This window comes from Prionailurus bengalensis, chromosome C2 (genome assembly GCF_016509475.1).
Source record: "Prionailurus bengalensis isolate Pbe53 chromosome C2, Fcat_Pben_1.1_paternal_pri, whole genome shotgun sequence".
Taxonomy (NCBI): domain Eukaryota; kingdom Metazoa; phylum Chordata; class Mammalia; order Carnivora; family Felidae; genus Prionailurus; species Prionailurus bengalensis.
The window spans coordinates 59,037,237-59,056,654 of record NC_057350.1 but is presented as its reverse complement, the minus strand read 5'-3'; the positions used below and the strand labels follow the sequence as shown (position 1 = coordinate 59,056,654).

General features: G+C 35.7%; 1 protein-coding gene across 2 annotated transcripts in view; it reads left to right on the top strand.

Moving 5' to 3' along the window:
- The window catches only part of SLC9C1 (solute carrier family 9 member C1), a 109,015-nt gene that overhangs the window by 71,422 nt on the left and 18,175 nt on the right, over positions 1–19,418 (top strand). For both annotated transcript variants that reach the window (XM_043594166.1, XM_043594167.1), the window contains 7 exons: positions 277–462; positions 2,327–2,476; positions 4,213–4,264; positions 5,516–5,664; positions 13,294–13,419; positions 14,998–15,096; positions 15,623–15,796. In XM_043594166.1, coding sequence (XP_043450101.1) covers positions 277–462; positions 2,327–2,476; positions 4,213–4,264; positions 5,516–5,664; positions 13,294–13,419; positions 14,998–15,096; positions 15,623–15,796 — 936 coding nt within the window. The remainder of the gene's footprint in view (positions 1–276; positions 463–2,326; positions 2,477–4,212; positions 4,265–5,515; positions 5,665–13,293; positions 13,420–14,997; positions 15,097–15,622; positions 15,797–19,418) is intronic.

Sequence of the window (19,418 nt, the reverse complement as noted above, 5' to 3'; positions counted from 1 at the left end):
CTATAGTAGGTTTTCTGAAACAAAGAAGCAATGAAAGAATGAACTGTCACAAAATAGTAGGGAATTTTGAATATTTTCCCCCTTGGAATGGATGCTTCAATATTCCAACCATTTTAATTTCAAGTTAATATGATTATTTACTAGTATTTCAGACAAGTAGTCTTAAGGTAGATCAGAGAAAAAAACCTAATGAGTGATATTTCAGTTATTGTAGAAAATGTTGCAGTAAAAGCAAAAACAAACAAGATAATGTGTTGTTTTTTTTTAAATCAACAGATGGCTGCAATGAGGAAGGAATATTTTTCACATACCTGGAATCTATTTGAGTTGACAATTACATTAGTTGGCATCATAGATGTAATTCTTATTGAGACAAATTACATTACTTATACTTTTGAATTTATTCAAACTGTAATCTTTTTTAAAATTGTTCGATTTTTTCGCATACTACGTATTTTAAAGGTAAAGAACTATAAAATCATTCATTTTCAAATTCTAATGACTGCTTCATGACATATGGACTAAAGTTTACTAGTTTTATGGCTTCCACTTTCTATTGGAATGATGTTTATATTTCAAATGTTATATCCCTTTCACAAATTAAATTTTGTAACAGTGTTTTATGAGTATGCAAATTATATTTGTAGTTTACTTAGCATATGAAAGTATAGAAATGTTCATCACACCTTTTCCTTGAATAGAGAGTACACGACAAATTCCGTATTAATGTAAATATAAACTAACCCCAAAATTATGTATATTTTTATAGATACCTGGTATAGATACCTGGTATAAAATCAACAAAACAACCATGCAAACCATTCACAGTGACAAAACAAATAGTATAAATTCATACACATCACAAAACCAAAAAATGCACATTTCATGTTATATAAATTCATAGTAATATAAAATCACAGCATCAAAATGACCTTTGATTGTCTAATACACCTTTCTATGACAAGTATGATATTTTTTCTATACAGTTATTTCAATGACATGAAACTCACTCATCACAAAGCATATGAAGTGTGTATATGGATACAGATATACTCTCCCTCTCTCTCACCACCTCTCTCTCTCTTCATACACAAATAAGGTATATACACACACAAGCACTGTGAGAGATACAAGGCTAAGTAAAACATAGTTCATCTAGAAATAAAACTAATAGGTTAGAATCTTTACATTTAAAGTTTTCTTATATATGCTTAAAAAATAATTATGCTACCAAGAGAAATAACTAGGTCTAAAAGTATGCAACTCGTAGCTTTTCCAGTTTTACTACTAAATGAGACCGTAAGTAATGCTAGTGTGCAATTTGACCTAAGGAAGGCAAGTAAAGTGTATTCAGTGACTACTTAATTCTTTCTGATGGGAAGATACGCAGAGTCTATCAAATATTTTAAATGAAAAAAACTGGTAAACAACTTAAGAAAAGTTTGTATATATATTCAGGAAACTCTGAACTCTTATCTTATGTCAGACGATAGTCCTTGGAACATAAAGACAAATTATCTGTACTCTCTACCCCCAGAGAACTCATTGTAGAAGGGAAATGCTATGTCATCTAGATGTTCCAATGTTATATTGTAGAATATACAAGTGCAAAAGAGAGTCTGTACACAATGCTAATGAGATTAAAAAAAAAAAAGACTTCCTTTATTAGGTGATACTTGTGATACTTGAACTGAATCTTGAAAGATGAACATAAACTAGCTCTTCTAGGATTAATGGCAGGTGGTTGGAAGGCAGACTATGGAGGTTATGGAGCACAGACAGGACACCAGAAATAGCCAACTCTACTGAAGTGAGGGGATTGCTCAGTGGTAAGAGATAATCTGGAAATGTAAACCTCAGCAAAGAAACAACGAGAAGTTAATGGTGGGGTCACACAAGAAGCATAATTGTGGTGGGTTCTAACCCCCAAATAAACCTTCTAGCAAGAAGATTAGTAGGAGATTTTGCAGGTAAAATAGCAATACTTTATAGACATTTTTTGAATTAAGCCCAAAAGATTAATTGCTTTGTTTTCCAAGAAGTTAAGCCAGTTGAAAATAACATCCAGTTCTCTATAAGGGACATAAGTAAAGAGTAAAGTCATCACTTCACATAGGTGCCCAACGTTATTAGTTACTAGGAAATAGCTGTAGTCATGAAGTTATAAAGTTATCATGAATAAAATAACTAAGAACCTCGACAGGTTACTATAGTTACCATTGAAAGAATGTTATTTCTTAGCATTATCTACTTTAGGTAAACTAATAGACATATAATTAACTAAATGTATACAATTTATGTTAAATAGTGGTTCTGCTTTTTTCAGCTCATAACCCCCAAGTTGCTGCAAATAATAGATAAAAAGATGAGTCATCAGCTATCCTTTAAATATGCTATACTAAAAGGTTATATCCAAGGTGAAGCAGACATAATGACTATAATTGATCAAATTTCAAGTTCTAAGCAAGTTAAACAGGTGAGAAAAACTTTAAATACTAAGGAGAGGGTTTATTCCTCCAGTCCCTCCATTGCCCCACCCATTATGTTCTCTGTCTCTATGTGTAGGTGTGGTCCCTGACTCCTGATTCCCTGAGTGATTTCTGTAAAAACTTAGACTAGTCTACACCTGTATTACTCAAATGCCTCCTTACTGAAATGTCTGTGCCACAGTAGCAAGTCATGAGGCTTTTGCAACCCACCTTTTCATTCTTGTGGAAGCTCTTGTGAAGCCTGTGTGCAGTGGGTAGTTCCCTCCTGATCCAAGTTGCAGGATCTTTCAGCTATAGCTGTGCTCAACAGGAAACACTGGAGGATGAGACGTGATGGCAGTGTTGATCAACCAGAACTTCCTCATAGTTCCCAAAGGCTCCCCTCCTGTCTATATGCCTCATTTCCCCACGGTAAATAGTAATAGAAGCAAAGGATGGGGATCTGGAAACTGGGAAGAGTAATAATAACTCATCTAGAAGGAAACCTTGTCTAATTCTTTCATTACACAGTTAAGGGGGGGGTGGGTAGCCAAGAGAGGTTGAATGATTATGCTCAAAGTCACATAGGTAGTAAACAGCAAAGAGAATTCTAGGGCCTAAGTTCTAGATTTTAGTTTTCTTTTTTCTTTCTTTTCTTTTTCCTTTTCTTTTTTCTTTCCTTTTTTATTTATTTTTTTTTTAGTGAGCTTTACACCCAATGTGTGGCTCCAACAGTTGCATGCTCTACTGACTGAGCCAGCCAGACACCCCCTAGATTTTGTTTTTTACTGTTTTAACTGAGGCAGATTAACACTATGTTCTCACAAGTTTGTCAGCTATGTGAAACATTTACCTTTCAAGGCAATTTAGAACATCTAAATTCTGTGTAATGTACCCAAATCTCGATAGTCAGGAAAATTGAACTGATGATATGTAGTAGAACACAAAAGTATCTTTCCTTTCTTTATCACCTGGAACTTTAAAACTGTTTTCTTGGCGGTGCCTGGGTGGTTCAGTCAGTTGAACATCCGACTCTTGGTTTCTACTCAGGTCATGATCTCATGGTTCATGCTTCAAGACCCACATCAGGCTCTGAGCTGACAATGAGGAGCTTGCTTGGGATTCTCTCTCTCCCTCTCTCTCTGACCCTCCCCTGCTCATGCTGTCTCTGTCTCTCTCAAAATAAATAAACATAAAAAAATAAATAAATCAAACTGTTTTCCTGAATTTTGTTACCTTTTCTAACCTGGAAAAGGATATTTAGCCCTGGAATTTGAGAAGACACAGTAGGAAATATAAAAGGACCTGAATCTCTAAGATGTTGTCTGGTTTTAGTCCCTACTGCTCTCACACAGCTTGGCCAAACATTTTACCTCACTTAAGATTGAAAGCTTCCCCTGTATCCCCAATTTAGAGGCTTTAATAACATTGAAGAGGAAAATATCTACCATGTGTGTGTTTTTCAGAATCAATAGTAACCTAAAGCAAGTTACTTTTAGAGAAAAAAAATATGACTTGCCTTCAGGCTTCTCAAAATCAACCTGTTATGCCACTTTTTACTCTCTCTACCACTCTTCCTGGAGCAAATTAAGGTTATTGCACAAAACTCAGTTCTAATCCTTAAAAAGCTCCCCATCATATTTTTCTTTCAAGTTATTGGGTTAAAAATCCATCAGCTGCAAATGTAAAAACATTTTATAACAGCTTGTTTTCCAATGGGGATAATGCTTCTTTTATTTCGTAGATATTATTAAGGAGGATAATGAAGAATACAGGACATGCTCTGAAAGAGCTAGGTAGGTAACCCTCGTTCTAAAGATTAAGCACAGCCATCTCTTATTATCATTACTTCTGAAAGGCAGTTGTTTTGACAACTAAACCGATTGTTAAGGCAACCTATTTATTACTAATAATAAAGTGAGTAACTTTAACAATCAACATGATCGTATCTTTGGCTGCATGGGTTTAGTGTAATATTACCTCTCCACGCTTGTTCTTTCTGCCCTATACCCCAATGAAGACCTTTTAATTCCTCTTTAAAGGAAACACATTAGCACTGCATGTTTATACACACTATTATCACCTTATAAATTCTATTTTCTTCCAAACCAAAAGTACATATACCTCCCTGAGCAATACAGGGGGAAAAGTTACTTTTTCTCTCCACTTGCCATAGAGTTGTCATGTGAAGATTTAGTTTTATAAGTTTAAATCACAACCGAGCTTCACAGATCTCTGATATGTCTCCTGGAAGGCCCTATGCCTAAATATGGCACCAGCTTATTCCCTGAGTCATGCCACGTCATGCTCCTAGTAGAGGATTAATACTGGAAGTGGGACAGACACACTCTTATAGTATAGTGTTCATGTGTGAGGAGAAGGAGGGGGGTTGATACCAGATGGTGGGCAATAAAAGGGTACAGCAAGCATGAGAATGGAACTGGACTTGAGAGATCTTGCAAGGCAGATAGTCATCAAGCCAGACAAGAAGTCATCACCAAGGAAAAGCCCAAATGTAGAATCTAAGTGAATGAAACTCTGTGGGCATTTAGGAATCCAGATAAGACAGGCAGAAGAGCATAGATGGGTGAGTCATCTAGACGCACAGGCATGCTGGGTGGGCAATGACCCAGGATGAATGAGAGGACTTAATCAGAAGCCATATCTAAGTGCACAGTTTGTAGTCAAAAATGCTAATTCAAACAGAATGGAAAAGCGGTACATAAACCTCAGACCTAGAAACCAGAAGAGCCTCTCAGTGTTCCATGCAAGTGGATCAGTGTAATTGCTAATCCTACGACTGGGGCTGTCTGCCCTTCCTCGTGGGCATAGGTGTTAAGTACAAGCCGACAAGAAAATGGTAAACAGAACTATGTTGCTGCTGGTGAATTATGATTGATTGCAGAGGACTCATCAGGGAGAGATATATTTCTCTGTGTTGAGGGTTGTACTCCATGGATTTAGAGCAAAAATATTGAGCTTATTGTCCACATGAAATATTTAAATAATGTTCTTATTTTTTCTGAAAATATTGTGTTATTTTTCAGGCTACTTAGAGTATGATCACCCAGAAATTGCTATTACTATGAAAACAAAGGAGGAGATTAATGTCATGCTCAATTTGGCTAGAGAAATTGTTAAGGTTTTTAGGTCAAAAGGGATTATTCATAAAATCGAAGGTTCTGAAATTAATAAGGTAAGGTAGCATATTTTAAAAACAAATATACTTTCTTGATATATAGTCATCCATGATCTTCAAACCTACTTTTGATTTTCCATTACAGACCATCTCTGGTATATGAATATCCACATTAAAATAATTGTCTAAAGAAAAGCACATACCATAAAGCATTTCCTTCTTGAATTCCAGTGGTCAGCTTTTCTTTCCATTTCTTGCCAAAGTGAGGGACCATCTCTTTCTATGCTTTGCTCCCAAATCAGGGGTATGATAAAACTACTCCTCACTAGGCTAGAGTGGGTATCAATATTTTCCTGGGAATTATCTGTGCCACCAAAACAGCTTTTCCCATAGAATTCCATGATTTATAAGAACAACCAACTATAGGGTGAAAAATAACTACATTTACTTTCTCTAAGTTATTTATTAGTACCATGACATATAAAAATATAGAGGGTCCCACTAATTCCATAAGTAGAAAATTTATTCCCCAATTGGGAACCGTATAAAAAAAAATCCAAAAGCTATTATGCTTGTGAATACATATACAAAACTTTTAAACATAATAGTAGCTAATTGAATCTTGTAACATATTAAAAGTTTAGTAAGCATATATTATTAGTAAGTAATATATTAGTAAGTAATATATATTATATATTAAATATATATTAGTAAGTAATATACTATGACTAAGAAGGTTTTAGCTCATAAAATAGCTACAGAACTTATTCAAAGATTTAAAAAGAAGAAAAAAACATTTGACAAAATTCATTGTTCAAAATATTTTTTAAAATTCTTACAAGACTAATAAATAGCATCTTTAATCCAATAAAGAGTTTCTATTAAAAATTTAAAACGAACATAATATTAGTTGTCAAAACACTTATAAGTATACCATTTAAAGTCAGGAAAAAGAAGTCTTAGCCAGGTCAAGAAAAAAAAAAGGAAATTGAGAGATAAAATTTTGGGGAAAAGGAAAAGACAGTTATTATATGTTGATGGTTTAATTTAAAATCCTAGAGAATTAATAGGCTTAATAAGATATGTTAAGCCTAATAATATAGGCTTAATAAGATAAATTATAGAATATTCAGAAATACTATCAACATTCAAAATTCTTCCCCAACTAAAGACAATATAGAAAAATATTCTATTCACAGTATTAATTAAAAACTAAATCCTTAAGTGTGAACCTAACATTAAATATATAACACTTATGTGGCAAGAACTGAAAGGCATATTTGAACATGTAGAAAAAAAATCAGTCACATTGAAGACAAAACAACGGGAATTATCATATTTGAGGAACATAAAGAAAAAGATTGAAGAAAAGTGAACAAAATCTAAGGGACTTGTGCGATCCAACATATGCACCGTGGGAATCTCACAAGGAGAGAGATAGGGACAGAGGGAATATTTGAAGAAATAATGGCTGAAAACTTCCCAAATTAGACGAAAGACATAAATATTAACATTCAAGAAGGTCAATACATTCCAAGTTGGATGAACTCAAAAAAACCCACACCTAGATACATTGTAATCAAGCTGTCAAAAGACAAAGTGAAAATTTTTAAATCAGCCACAGAGAAGCAACTCATCACACATGAGCAATCCTCAATACAATTATTATCATATTTCTCATCAGAAACTTCAGAGATCAGAAAGAAGCAGGCTGATATATTCAAAGTGCTAAAAGAAAAAAAAACTATCAACCAAAAATCCTATATCCAGCAAAACTGTCCTGCAGAAGTGAGGGAGAAATTAAGACATTCCCTGATGAACAAAAGTGGAGGGAGTTTATTATGACTAGATCTTCCCTGAAAGAAATGTTAAAAGGAGCCCTACAGATTGAAAGGGCAGACAATAACTGGAACCCATATGAAGAAATAAAGATCTTAGTAAAGATAACTACATGGGCAATGATAAAAGATAATATTATTGTAATAATTTTTTTTGCAACTCCACTTTTTTTTGTTTTCTACACGATTAAGAGACTAGAACATTTGAAACAATTATTAGTCTAAAAGCTAACATTATGATAATGTTGGCTTGTAAGTCTATATGTTGTTTCCTACATCATATAAGAGACTACACATTTAAAAACATATATATTTTGGACACACAACGTATAAAGATATAAATTTGTAACAACAGAAAGGAATGTGGATGGAACTATTAAAGGAGCAGAGTTTTATATGTCATGAAAGTTAAGCTGATATACATTTAAATTAGAGTACTACACTCTAGGGTGTTAAATGTAATCATCATGGAAATTAAAAGGTAAATAACAAAGAATATACCCAAAAAATAAATGAGAAAGGAATTTAAGTGTTTCACTCCAAAAAAAAACAAAAAACAAAACAAAACAAAAACAAACAAACAAAACAAAACAAAACAAAAAACCCTACGTGCAAAAGAAGCCAGTATGTAGGAAATAAAGGACAAAAAGCTATATGTAGGAAAAATAGTAAAATAATGGAAGTAACTGTTCCCTTATAAGTAATTACTTTAAATATAAATGGATTTGACTCTCCAAACAAAACACAAAGATTGGCAAAATAGACAAAAAACATGATCCAACTATATGACGTTCCTGGGAAACCTGGATATCCTCATGCAAAAGAATGAAGTTGCACCCCTACCTGACACCATTTACAAAAATTAACTCAAAATGAACCCATGACCTAATGTAAGACCTAACACTGTAAAACTCTTAGAAGAAAATAGAGGGCAAAATTTCATGATACTGTTTTTGACAATAAGTTATTAAAATGACACCAAAGGCACGGGCAACAAAAGAAAAAAATAGAAAAAGTGGACTTCATGAAAATTAGAAAATTTAAAAAAATGTACATTATGACCTTCATGTGCATCAAAAGGCACTATCACCAAAATAAAAATGCAACAAACAGAATAGGAGAAAATATTGCAAATCATGTATTGGATAAGGAATTAATATACAGAATATATAGAGAACTCTTGAAAGTCAACAACAAAAACCAAGCAGCTCAATTCAAAAATAGGCAAAGGACTTGGATAGATATTTTTTTCAAAAAAGATATACAAATAACCAATAAACACACGAAAAGATGCTTAACACCATTAATTATTAAGGAAATGCAAATCAAAACTACAATGAAATCTTCATACCAATTAGGATGAGTATCATCAAAGAAACCAAAACCCAAAACCCTGTACATCATTGGTGGGGATGTAAAATGGTACAGCCACTGGGAAAAACAGTATGGCACTTATGAAGAATTTCCCTAAGTTTTAGCAATTCCACTTCTGAGAATATACTTTAAAAAACTGAGAGTAGGATCTCAAAGAGATCCCAGCGGCATTCCTTTGTTTTTGTTTTTGTTTTTATTCTCAAGTTAGTTAACATACAGTGTAGTCTTGGCTTCAAGAGTAGAACCCAATGATTCATCTCTTACATATGACACCCAGTGCTCATCCCAAAAAAGTGCTCCTTAATGCCAGTCACCCACTTAACCCACCCCCTACCCACATCCTCCCCATCAACCCTCAGTTTGTTCTCTGTATTTAAGAGTCTCTTATGGCTTGTCTCCCTCTTTGTTTTTATCTTATTTTTCCTTCCCTTGCCCTATGTTCATCTGTTAAGTTTCTCAAATTCCACATATGAGTTAAATCATATATCTCTCTGATTTATTTCACTTAGCATAATACCCTCTAGTTCCATCCACGTTGTTGCAAATGGCAAGATTTCATTCTTTTTCATACCAAGTAGTATTCCATTGTATATGTATATACCACATCTTCTCAACCAATTCATCAATTGATGGACATTTGGGCTCTCTCCATAATTTGGCTATTGTTGATAGCACTCCAGCAGCATTGTTTACACTAGCTAAGAAAAAGAAGCAATCAAAGTGTCCACTGATGGATGAATGGGTAAGCAAAATGTGGTATATACTCAGAATGGAATACTATTCAGCCTTTTAAAAAAGAAGAAAATTCTGGGGCGCCTGGGTGGCTCAGTCGGTTAAGCGTCCGACTTCAGCTCAGGTCACGATCTCGCGGTCTGTGAGTTCGAGCCCTGCGTCGGGCTCGGCTGATGGCTCAGAGCCTGGAGCCTGCTTCAGATTCTGTGTCTCCCTCTGTCTCTGCCCCTCCCCAGCTGGCACTCTCTCTCTGTCTCTCTCAAAAATAAATAAACATTAAAAAATTTTTTCTTAATTACACACAAAGTAGTGATAGCAATAATGCCTAAAAAGTTCCCACAAATCAATGACAAAGAATCCTATAGAAAGTGAGAGAAGAATATGAAACAGGCATTTCACAGGCAAAAAGAAAAGTTGTTAATGAGTGTTTGAAAAGATATTTGACATCTCTAGTAACTAAGGAAATAGAAACTGAATTATTAATACATACCACATTTTGCCCATTAAATCAGCAATAATGGTGTGGGAGGGGAGTCAGTGTTCAATGCTAACTGAGGTTATGAGAAAATGGATTTAAATAGAGCAGAATGATGAGGCACCTGGGTGTCTCAGTCAGTTAAGCATTTGACTTTAGCTCAGGTAATGATTCAATGGTTTGTGAGTTCAAGCTCCAAATTGGGTGAGCTCAAACTCCACTTCTGGTGAGCATGAGCCCCGCTTTGAGTGAGCCCTGTCTCTCTCTCTCTCTCTCTCACTCTCCCTCTCTCTCTGTCTCTCTATCTCTCTGCCCCTCATGGGATTCTCTCCCCATCTCTCTCTGCTTCTCATACCCTTTCTCTCTCTAAAAAAAACAACAACTAAGACTGGGGTCACCTGGGTAGCTCAGTGAGTTAAGTGTCAGACTCTTGATTTCAGCTCAGGGAATAATCTCATCATCCTTAGTCCAAGACCCGCATCAGTCTCTCTCTCTCTCTCCCTCTCTCTCTCTAAATAAATAAATAAACAAGAAGAAAAAAAAAAAAACACTAAGACCGATATACCTGATTATGGGAAAAGTTTACTCTGTAGAAAATAGAAATAATAACCCAAACCAATGTTATTGATTGATTGATTGATTGAGCAAAAAATCATACCAAAATCATACCAGTTTATTAGGGGGTTTTAACATTAAGGGTTTTCTCTCTCTCTCTTTCAAATTTTTTTTAAAAATTTTTTTAACACGTATTTATTTTCGAGAGAGAGAAAGCGCACGCGAGCGAGAGCATGAGTGGGGGAGGAGCAAAGAGATGGAAACAGAATCTGCAGCAGGCTCCAGCCTCTGAGCTGTCAGCACAGAGCCTGATGCAGGACTTGAACCCACGAACTGTAAGATCATGAGCTGAGCCGAAGTTGGATGCTTAACCCACTGAGCCACCCAGACACCCCTCATATTTTTATTTAAATTCTAGTTCGTTAACCTATCATGTAACATTGGTTTCAGGAGTAGAATTTAGTGATTCATCACTTACATATAACACCCAGTGCTCAACACAAGTGCCCTCCTTAATACCTATCACCCATTTAGCCCATCACCCCACCCACATCCCTCCATCAACCCTTAGTTTATTCTCTACTGTTAAGGGTGTCTAGAATGCCTTACATAACAATGCTAGGTTAAAATTAACATTTTTTTCCAGGGCGCCTGGGTGGCTCAGTTGGTTGAGCGTCCAACTTCAGCGCAGGTCATGATCTCACGGTTCATGAGTTCAAGCCCCACATCAGGCTCTGTGCTGACAGCTCAGAGCCTGGAGCCTGCTTCTGATTCTGTGTCTGCCTCTCTCTCTAGCCCTCCCCCACTCACACTCCTCTCTTTCTCTTAAAAAAATAATTAACATTTTGTTCCTATATGGGTAATCAATTGACTCAACCTCATTTATAGAAATGATTATCATACCCTATTAAACTTCAGTGGAGTATTTCATGAATTAAATGACTGTGTATGTGTTGATGAGTTTCTGGATTCTTGTTTCATCGTTTTATTTATCTGTCATTGAATCTTTCTCAATGTATATCACACCATCTTATACTGGAACTTAATAATAAATCTTCATATCTGATTTTATGTATTTTCCAGCTTTTGCTCTTTTCTTCAAGATTATTTTGACTAGTTTTGGCATTTTGTATTTTCAAATAAACATTAGAATCAACTTGTCAATTTCCATTAAATAACCTAATGAACTTTTCATTGGGATTCCAAGAAGCCTGTATGTCAATTTAGAGACAACTGACATCTTAGTAATATTGACAATCTATTAACATATCTCTCCACTTTAGTTTTAACTTTGGCTCAGCAGTTCTTGTGTTTTTCTGTTCTTCAACCTATTTCATTCATGAACCTGAACTCTTATCTCACACCACACACGAAAAAATCAATTTTAGATGGATTGTACATAACTGTAAGAGGTAAAACAATAAACTTCTAGAAGGTAATATAAGATAATTTGTATGATATTGGCATAGGCAAAGATTTCTTAAACATGATAGAAAACTGGATTTCAGTAACACAAAAATTGAGAACTTCTCTTTATTAAGAAAAGAGAATTAAAAGACAAGCCACAAAAAGGTAGGGGATATTTTCAAAACAAATATATCCAACAAAGGGCTTATGTCCAGAATACCCGATGGTTTTTAACTGGCAATACCAACTGTAGGCCATCATGTGGAACAACTGGAACATCAGAGTGAGAGTGTAAAGTAACGAAACACTTTGGAAAATTGGTAGGCAGAAGCTTCTAAATTTGAACATATATATATGACACAGCAATTGGATTACAGAACCATATAGTCACAGAAATGTGCACATATGTACAGCAAGCAAATACAGCAGCATTATAAAAGCCCAGAACTGGAGCACCCCAAATGTTGATAAATAGTAGATCAATAGTAGACAAACCAGACACAAACAAGTACATACTCATTGATTTCATGCAGATAAAGCTCAAAACCAAACAAAGCTAAACTCTGGTGATAGAAGAGTGGTTGTCTTTGGATACAAGAAATGACTGGAAGAGAATATAAGAGAGGATTTTAGGGTGCAGTAAATGTTTTATTTCTTAATCTGGGTGCTGGTTACCCAGATCTTTTCATATTGTAAATCTTCTTTCTGTGGATATTTATAATTTGTACACTTTTGAGGTCAACACTAAACCATCCTGCACACCTAGAAAACTGATTTGAGGATTAACATAACAATGTGCACAACCTGAACCACAGCACTCAGCAGGTACACAGTGCAGAGAGGTGGACTGGGGGAGAGAGAAACCACGGAGGGCAGGGAGCTGGTTTTGCTTGCAGAGAGAGGACAGAGACTGGGGTTGGGGAGGGAGTACGGGAAAAGCAGCCCTCCCCAAAAGCAGCTGGAGAGAAAGTGGAAAAGTGGAAGCAGCCGCAGGGACTGAACAAAAAAGGGAGAAAGGAGAAAGGAGAGGGTTTAAGTCCCATTTAAACTCCATTAGACTCTATAATTTGTGTGTTTTTTGTTTATCTGCTATAGTTCAGTAAAAAGGTTTAGTTTTAAGTGTTTAATCTATGATTTCAGAATAATGATACCAGAAAAAGGATATCAGTGGGGAGAGGTTGAAGGGTTCCATAGAAGAACAAAATCTCAGAAGAGCAAGAAAAGGAAATAGTACAAAGTCATATTTTTTAAACATTCTGTGAACACAATTTTATTCATCCTTCTTCTTAAATTTTATGGTTTTAGTTAATAATGGCCAAAAAAAGAGAGATACTTGATTTTCAACCTGTTATCAAACCACTTACTGTTGAAGAAGCACTCTACAATATTCCATGGCTAGATAAAGAAAAAGATCATATAAGCTTCATTCAGGTAATATTTTTATTTCCTGGTAATACCATTTTTAATCTACCAACAAATGATTTTCTAAAAAGAGACTATGATACTCTCCAGCTTAAAAGTCTTTAAATGTCATTGATCGCCTGTAGGATAAAATCCCAAAAATCCCTTTAAATGACATGCGAAGTCTATCCACAGTCTGTCTCTTGCCTCCCTTTCCATTTTAATCTTCTGTTGCCTATTCATCATATACCTCATACTGAACCTTGCATGGTGCCCCAAGCCCTTTAACACTATTTTCTAATTCCATTCTTCTGGGGGTGCTGATTTTCTTGAAATGCCCTTTGTTTGTACTTTTTTTTTTTTTTTCAAATCTTGCTTCTCTGGAAACATCCTTACAAAATACTCAGAAAAGTAGGCTTTGGAGGCAAATATCCCACCAATAGAAGATCAACCTGTGATCCATTCTGAGTTTGGAGGACCAAAGGTGTCAGCGTTGTATCCATTATATACTTTCATTATAGCATTAAGTACATTGCATTACAATTACCTTTACATCTCTCTTCTGTACTATACTCTTTTTTTTTTTTTCAACGTTTATTTACTTTTGGGACAGAGAGAGACAGAGCATGAACAGGGGAGGGGCAGAGAGAGAGGGAGACACAGAATCGGAAACAGGCTCCAGGCTCTGAGCCATCAGCCCAGAGCCTGACGTGGGGCTCGAACTCACGGACCGTGCGAGATCATGACCTGGCTGAAGTCGGACGCTTAACCGACTGTGCCACCCAGGCGCCCCTATACTCTTTTTTTAATGTTTATTTAGAGAGAGAGAGACAGACAGAGTGTGAGTAGGGAGGGGGAGGGGGGAAAAGAGAGAGGGAGACACAGAATCTGAAGCAGGCTCCAGGCTCTGAGCTGTCAGCACAGAGCCCTACGCAGGGCTCGAACTCATGAACCATGAGATCATGACCTGAGCCAAAGTCGGATGCTTAACCAACTGAGCCACCCAGGCGCCCCTGTACTATACTCTTTAGCTCATCCATATTTTGTATACCCAAACCCTAGCACTCTGCATATTACACAGAGAGTGCTCAAAGAGTGTTTGTTGAATACAGAAATAAATAGGTCTAACTTGTTCTAATAACATTCTCTTTTTGTATCTACTTGGTGCCAAAGGACCAATTATATTTATCCACCTGCTTAATATATTTTGAATGAATGAATTTTTTTATTTACTTTATCTGTTGTTTACAGTATAACTATGTAAGAGACATATATATGACATTAGCCTGCATCTGTTCTCATTATTGTCCATCCAGATTAAATATTTTTTTATCTTTCCCTTACATTCTTATTCTTACATTAAATTATTTCTGTTCTAATCCATGTATAAATACCCCATTTATGAAGTTATATAGATCTATGAATATCCACTTTCTTTCTTTGATATTCATAATTCCTATCTTCTCTTATAAATTTACTAACACAACATGTCAGATCTTATTGAGTGGTATTTTAAAATGCAAAAAATTTATTAAAATATGAATTTCAACATCACCAACTACTGCTAAAATAGTATTTATATCTTATATATTTGGTGATATTTTTAAGGAAAGAGCCAGAGTGGTAACATTTGATTGCGGAAATGATATATTTGAAGAAGGTGATGAGCCCAAAGGAATTTATATAATAATATCAGGTATGGTGAAGGTAAGTCAGAGTTATTCATAAATGCATTTGTGAACATTAGTTAAAAACTCTATAAAATTGAGAATTCATAGTTTTCCATGTTAAGAACTGCATTATTCCTTTATTTAGGACAATAGCTTCCATTCAATTTTCTTATTCAAACATAATGGTTAGCATTATGTATCACCTTTTAAGTGATACTTTCCCGTAGATAATAAGAAACCATCCAAAGTATCATCTTTATGATGGAATATTATCGTATAAGCTGTTTTCTTCTTATGTTTATCTGAATCAGGTATTTAGCCATCCTAAAGCAGGTATAGGTTAGTTGAGTAGTAGAAGAAATCAGAAAGACTGCAATATCTAAGAATTCTTTTCTTTCTAAGTTATTGCTAATTTAATAAATTTGATTTAAAAGGTACAAGTAATAAATATCCTCAAAATAATATGTACATATTAAAATTGTTAAAACCAAAAGAAAAAAGTCAAAATTTAGACAGTTTGGGTAATTGGCATATGTTTTTTTATCTTTCTTTGTTCTGAACAGCTTCAAAGATCAAAGCCTGGCTTGGGAATTGACCAAATGCTCTGGGAGTCAGAGGAGAATGATGATCAGATAACTTACACAGACTTTGTGATCAGTGGGGAAATAATAGGAGAGTTAAACTGCTTAACGAATAAACCCATGATATGTTCTGCTACCTGCAAAACTGTAGTGGAGGTCAGAAAACATCACATTGTGTCTTACTGTTGTATCTCATTCAATATCTAGTATCAAATTTAAGGTTGTTTCTGTACCTAGCATATGTTTGCTGTCTGATTATAATTTTAAAAAGTACAGGAATAGTAAGGGAGCAAACCTTGTTACCAAATTATACTTACCCAGTATAATGCCCTGGCAAAATGGCTTATAAATATTGCTCTGCCATGTTGAAAAAAAGATTTTAACCAAAAAACTGATTAAATGAGGTCTCTCGTGGGGAAATTAGAGGAGATATTTTAACTGTAAACACCATAATTTGGGGGACTAAGTAAGGAAAAAAGTCAGAGAACTAATAGCTATTAATAAAAAAGTTGAACAAACTTGATGGAAGTTTCCCTAGATACAATGAGGACAAAATTCTCAAAACAACAGGGGCTCTCACTGGCCTAATTTGAACTCTAAAAGAACAAGGACTGCAAACAATTGAACCCCACAATATATAAAAATCCATAAGTTGATAATGATACCAAAATTCATTTAATTTCCAATAAGGTTTTTGGAATATCAACTTACTACTCTAAACATGGATTGTTCTTTTAAAAAATAGAAAGAATTAAACATTTATCCTGCCTTTCCTCTATGAACTTTTTCAAGGTAACAACAACAAAAAATGAAGTAGTATTCTCTATACAGAATTTCAGCTAACAAATATAGAAGCAGAGACCTAGCATATTTCATTTTGCCATCTGAAATGAAATAATGTAAATAGGCAACAACTATCAACTGATGCTGAAACTACTAAGTGTAATGTTAATGGGAAACATCATAATGAAAGGACCTGGCTTGCACCACCTAAAAACAATTGTAGCATCACTAAAAGTTGGACAATTGGGCATCACGTACCTCATGATATGATGCAGCAGAAGTACTGGCACCACCATGAAGTCTTCTTGAATGAGAAAAAACTAAAAGCCTGTATATATAGATATATGTGTGTGTGTGTGTATACATATATATACATATGTATATATGTATATATATGTATATATATATGTATATATGTGTATATATATATATATATATATATTTGTGGGTTGGTTTTTTTTGAGACAGAGAGAGAGAGAGCATGCCTGTGGGAGTCAGGGAGAGTCAGAGAGAGGGAGAGAGATAATCCCAAACAGACTCCATGATGTCAGCACGGAGTCTGACACAGGGCTCAAACTCATGAACCATGAGATCATCACCTGAACCAAAACCAAGAGATGGATGTTAACCAACTGAGTCACCCAGGTGCCCCCTTTCTTTAATTAAAAAAAAATTGAGAGAGTAAAAACATATAGATCTAACCAGTTTATAGAAAATTCAGGAAGGAGAGAAACAAGTTAATTGACATCAGAAGGGAATAACTAGCTAAATCCAAAGATGTGGGAGGTCCACAGAATGAATGATCCATTTTTTTTCTCAACACACCAATGACATATAAAGAGGAATGGGAGAAGGAAGAGGGTAAGGGAAAACTTTATGTGTCTATTATTCAGTGATGGATATTAGAATATTTACAAGTAAAATTATATGATACCTGAGATTTTCATAAACCTATTATAGCCTTCTGTTTCTGGTTACAGAATAACAATAATGAATTACTAAACAAACAAACATGATAATGTGGTCTATAGTGTGAAAAAAGTGCACAATGGATAGAAAACAACATTGAAATTGTCCAAAATATGGATTAGGCACTAAATAATTATTAATAATAGATTTGAAGAACTATGTTCTTTGAAATATGTTCAAAAAATTAAAAGAAAATATATCCTTAATGAGAAATGAGATAGAAAATATCAGGATATTGTGGAAATATAGAAAAGAGTCAAATGGAAATTTTAGAGCTAAAAACACCTAATTGGAGATAGCAGTAAAAAAGAGTCAAGGGTGCCTGGGTGGCTCAGTTGGTTAAGTGTCAGACAGCTTGGGGCTTGTGAGTTCAAGCTCCAAGTGGGGCTCTGTGCTGACAGCTCAGAGCCTGGAGCCTGCTTTGGATTCTGTGTCCCTCTCTCACTCTGCCCCTCCCTCACTCATGCTCTGTCTTTGTCTCTCTCAAGAATAAATAAAACATTACAGAAAACATTTTAAGAGTCAAAGAACTAGAAGACAAATAATAGAAATAATAAGGAAAGAATAGGTGAAATAGAAGATAAAATAATTGGGGCACCTGGGTGACTCAGTCAGTTGAGCATCCGACTTCGGCTCAGGTCATGATCTCGCAGCTCGTGGGTTCGAGCCCCTGTGTTGGACTCTGTGCTGACAGCTCAGAGCATGGAGCCTGCTTTGGATTCTGTGCCTCCTTCTCTCTCTGTCCCAACCCACTTGCATTCTGTCTCTGTCTCTCTCAAAAATAAACAAACATAAAAAAAAAAATCAGAAGTTAAAATTATTGAAAATGATGAAACTGAAAAAAGGAGGGAACAGAAATTACTAGATCACCGGGAAGAATTAGAGAGCTAAGTGATTCCATAAAAGGAAACAATATCTGGGAGCATCTGGGTGGCCCAGTCAGGGAGGCATCCAACTTCTGCCACTTAGGTCATGATCTCACAGTTCATGTGTTCGGGCCTTGCCCTGGGTCTAGCTCCCCTCCAAGCCAGGTGCACACAATGGCCAGCCCTGGTCTGGAGAAAGTTGTGCGTTTTTGAAACCTCCAAGTTTCAAAAGGCGTGTTGCAAAATAGAAACTGGTTCTCTCCATATTTCTCATTTGCTAGTCCATGGTCTGGAGAGGTTTTCCTCTTGTGCTAACTCAATACCGCAATTTCACAGCCCCTCTTTTCTTTTTCTCCTTTTGTCTCTCCAGAGAAGGGGTTCCATACCCTCTGTGCCTATGCCATTTTATCTCCCCAATTCACATACATGCACCTCAATCCCACCAAGCTGTCTCCCTCCACCTGTGGAGATCCTTCTGCCACTCCACAGATTGATTTTCTGGGTGTTCCAAGTGATGTGACTTCAATTCAGATGTGTTTGAGGGACAAGGGAAATCCTGGTCCCCCTACTTTTCTGCCATCTTAACTCCTCTCCCCTCCCCCCAGCCTAATCTGATGAAAGAAATTAAGATGTTCCATGCTCTTGGCTTGGAGCAACAAATATTGTTACAGTGTCTGTACTACCCAAAGTAATCTACAGATTTAATGTAACCCCTATCAAAATACCAACAGCATTTTTTCACGGAGCTAGAACAAATAATCCTAAAATATGAATGAAACCACAAAAGAATCCAAACAGTGAAAGCAATCTTGAAAAACAAAGCTGTAGGTATTGCAATTCCAGATTTCACATTACAATACAAAGTTGTAGTAATCAAAACAGTATGGTACTGGCACAAAAAGAAACACATAGATCAATGGGATAGAATAAAAAATCCAGAAATAAACCCACAATTATATGGTCATTTGACAAAGGAGACAAGAATAATAAATGGGACGGAAACAACAGTATCTTCAAAAAATGGTGTTGGGGGGCGCCTGGGTGGCGCAGTCGGTTAAGCGTCCGACTTCAGCCAGGTCACGATCTCGCGGTCTGTGAGTTCGAGCCCCGCGTCAGGCTCTGGGCTGATGGCTCAGAGCCTGGAGCCTGTTTCCGATTCT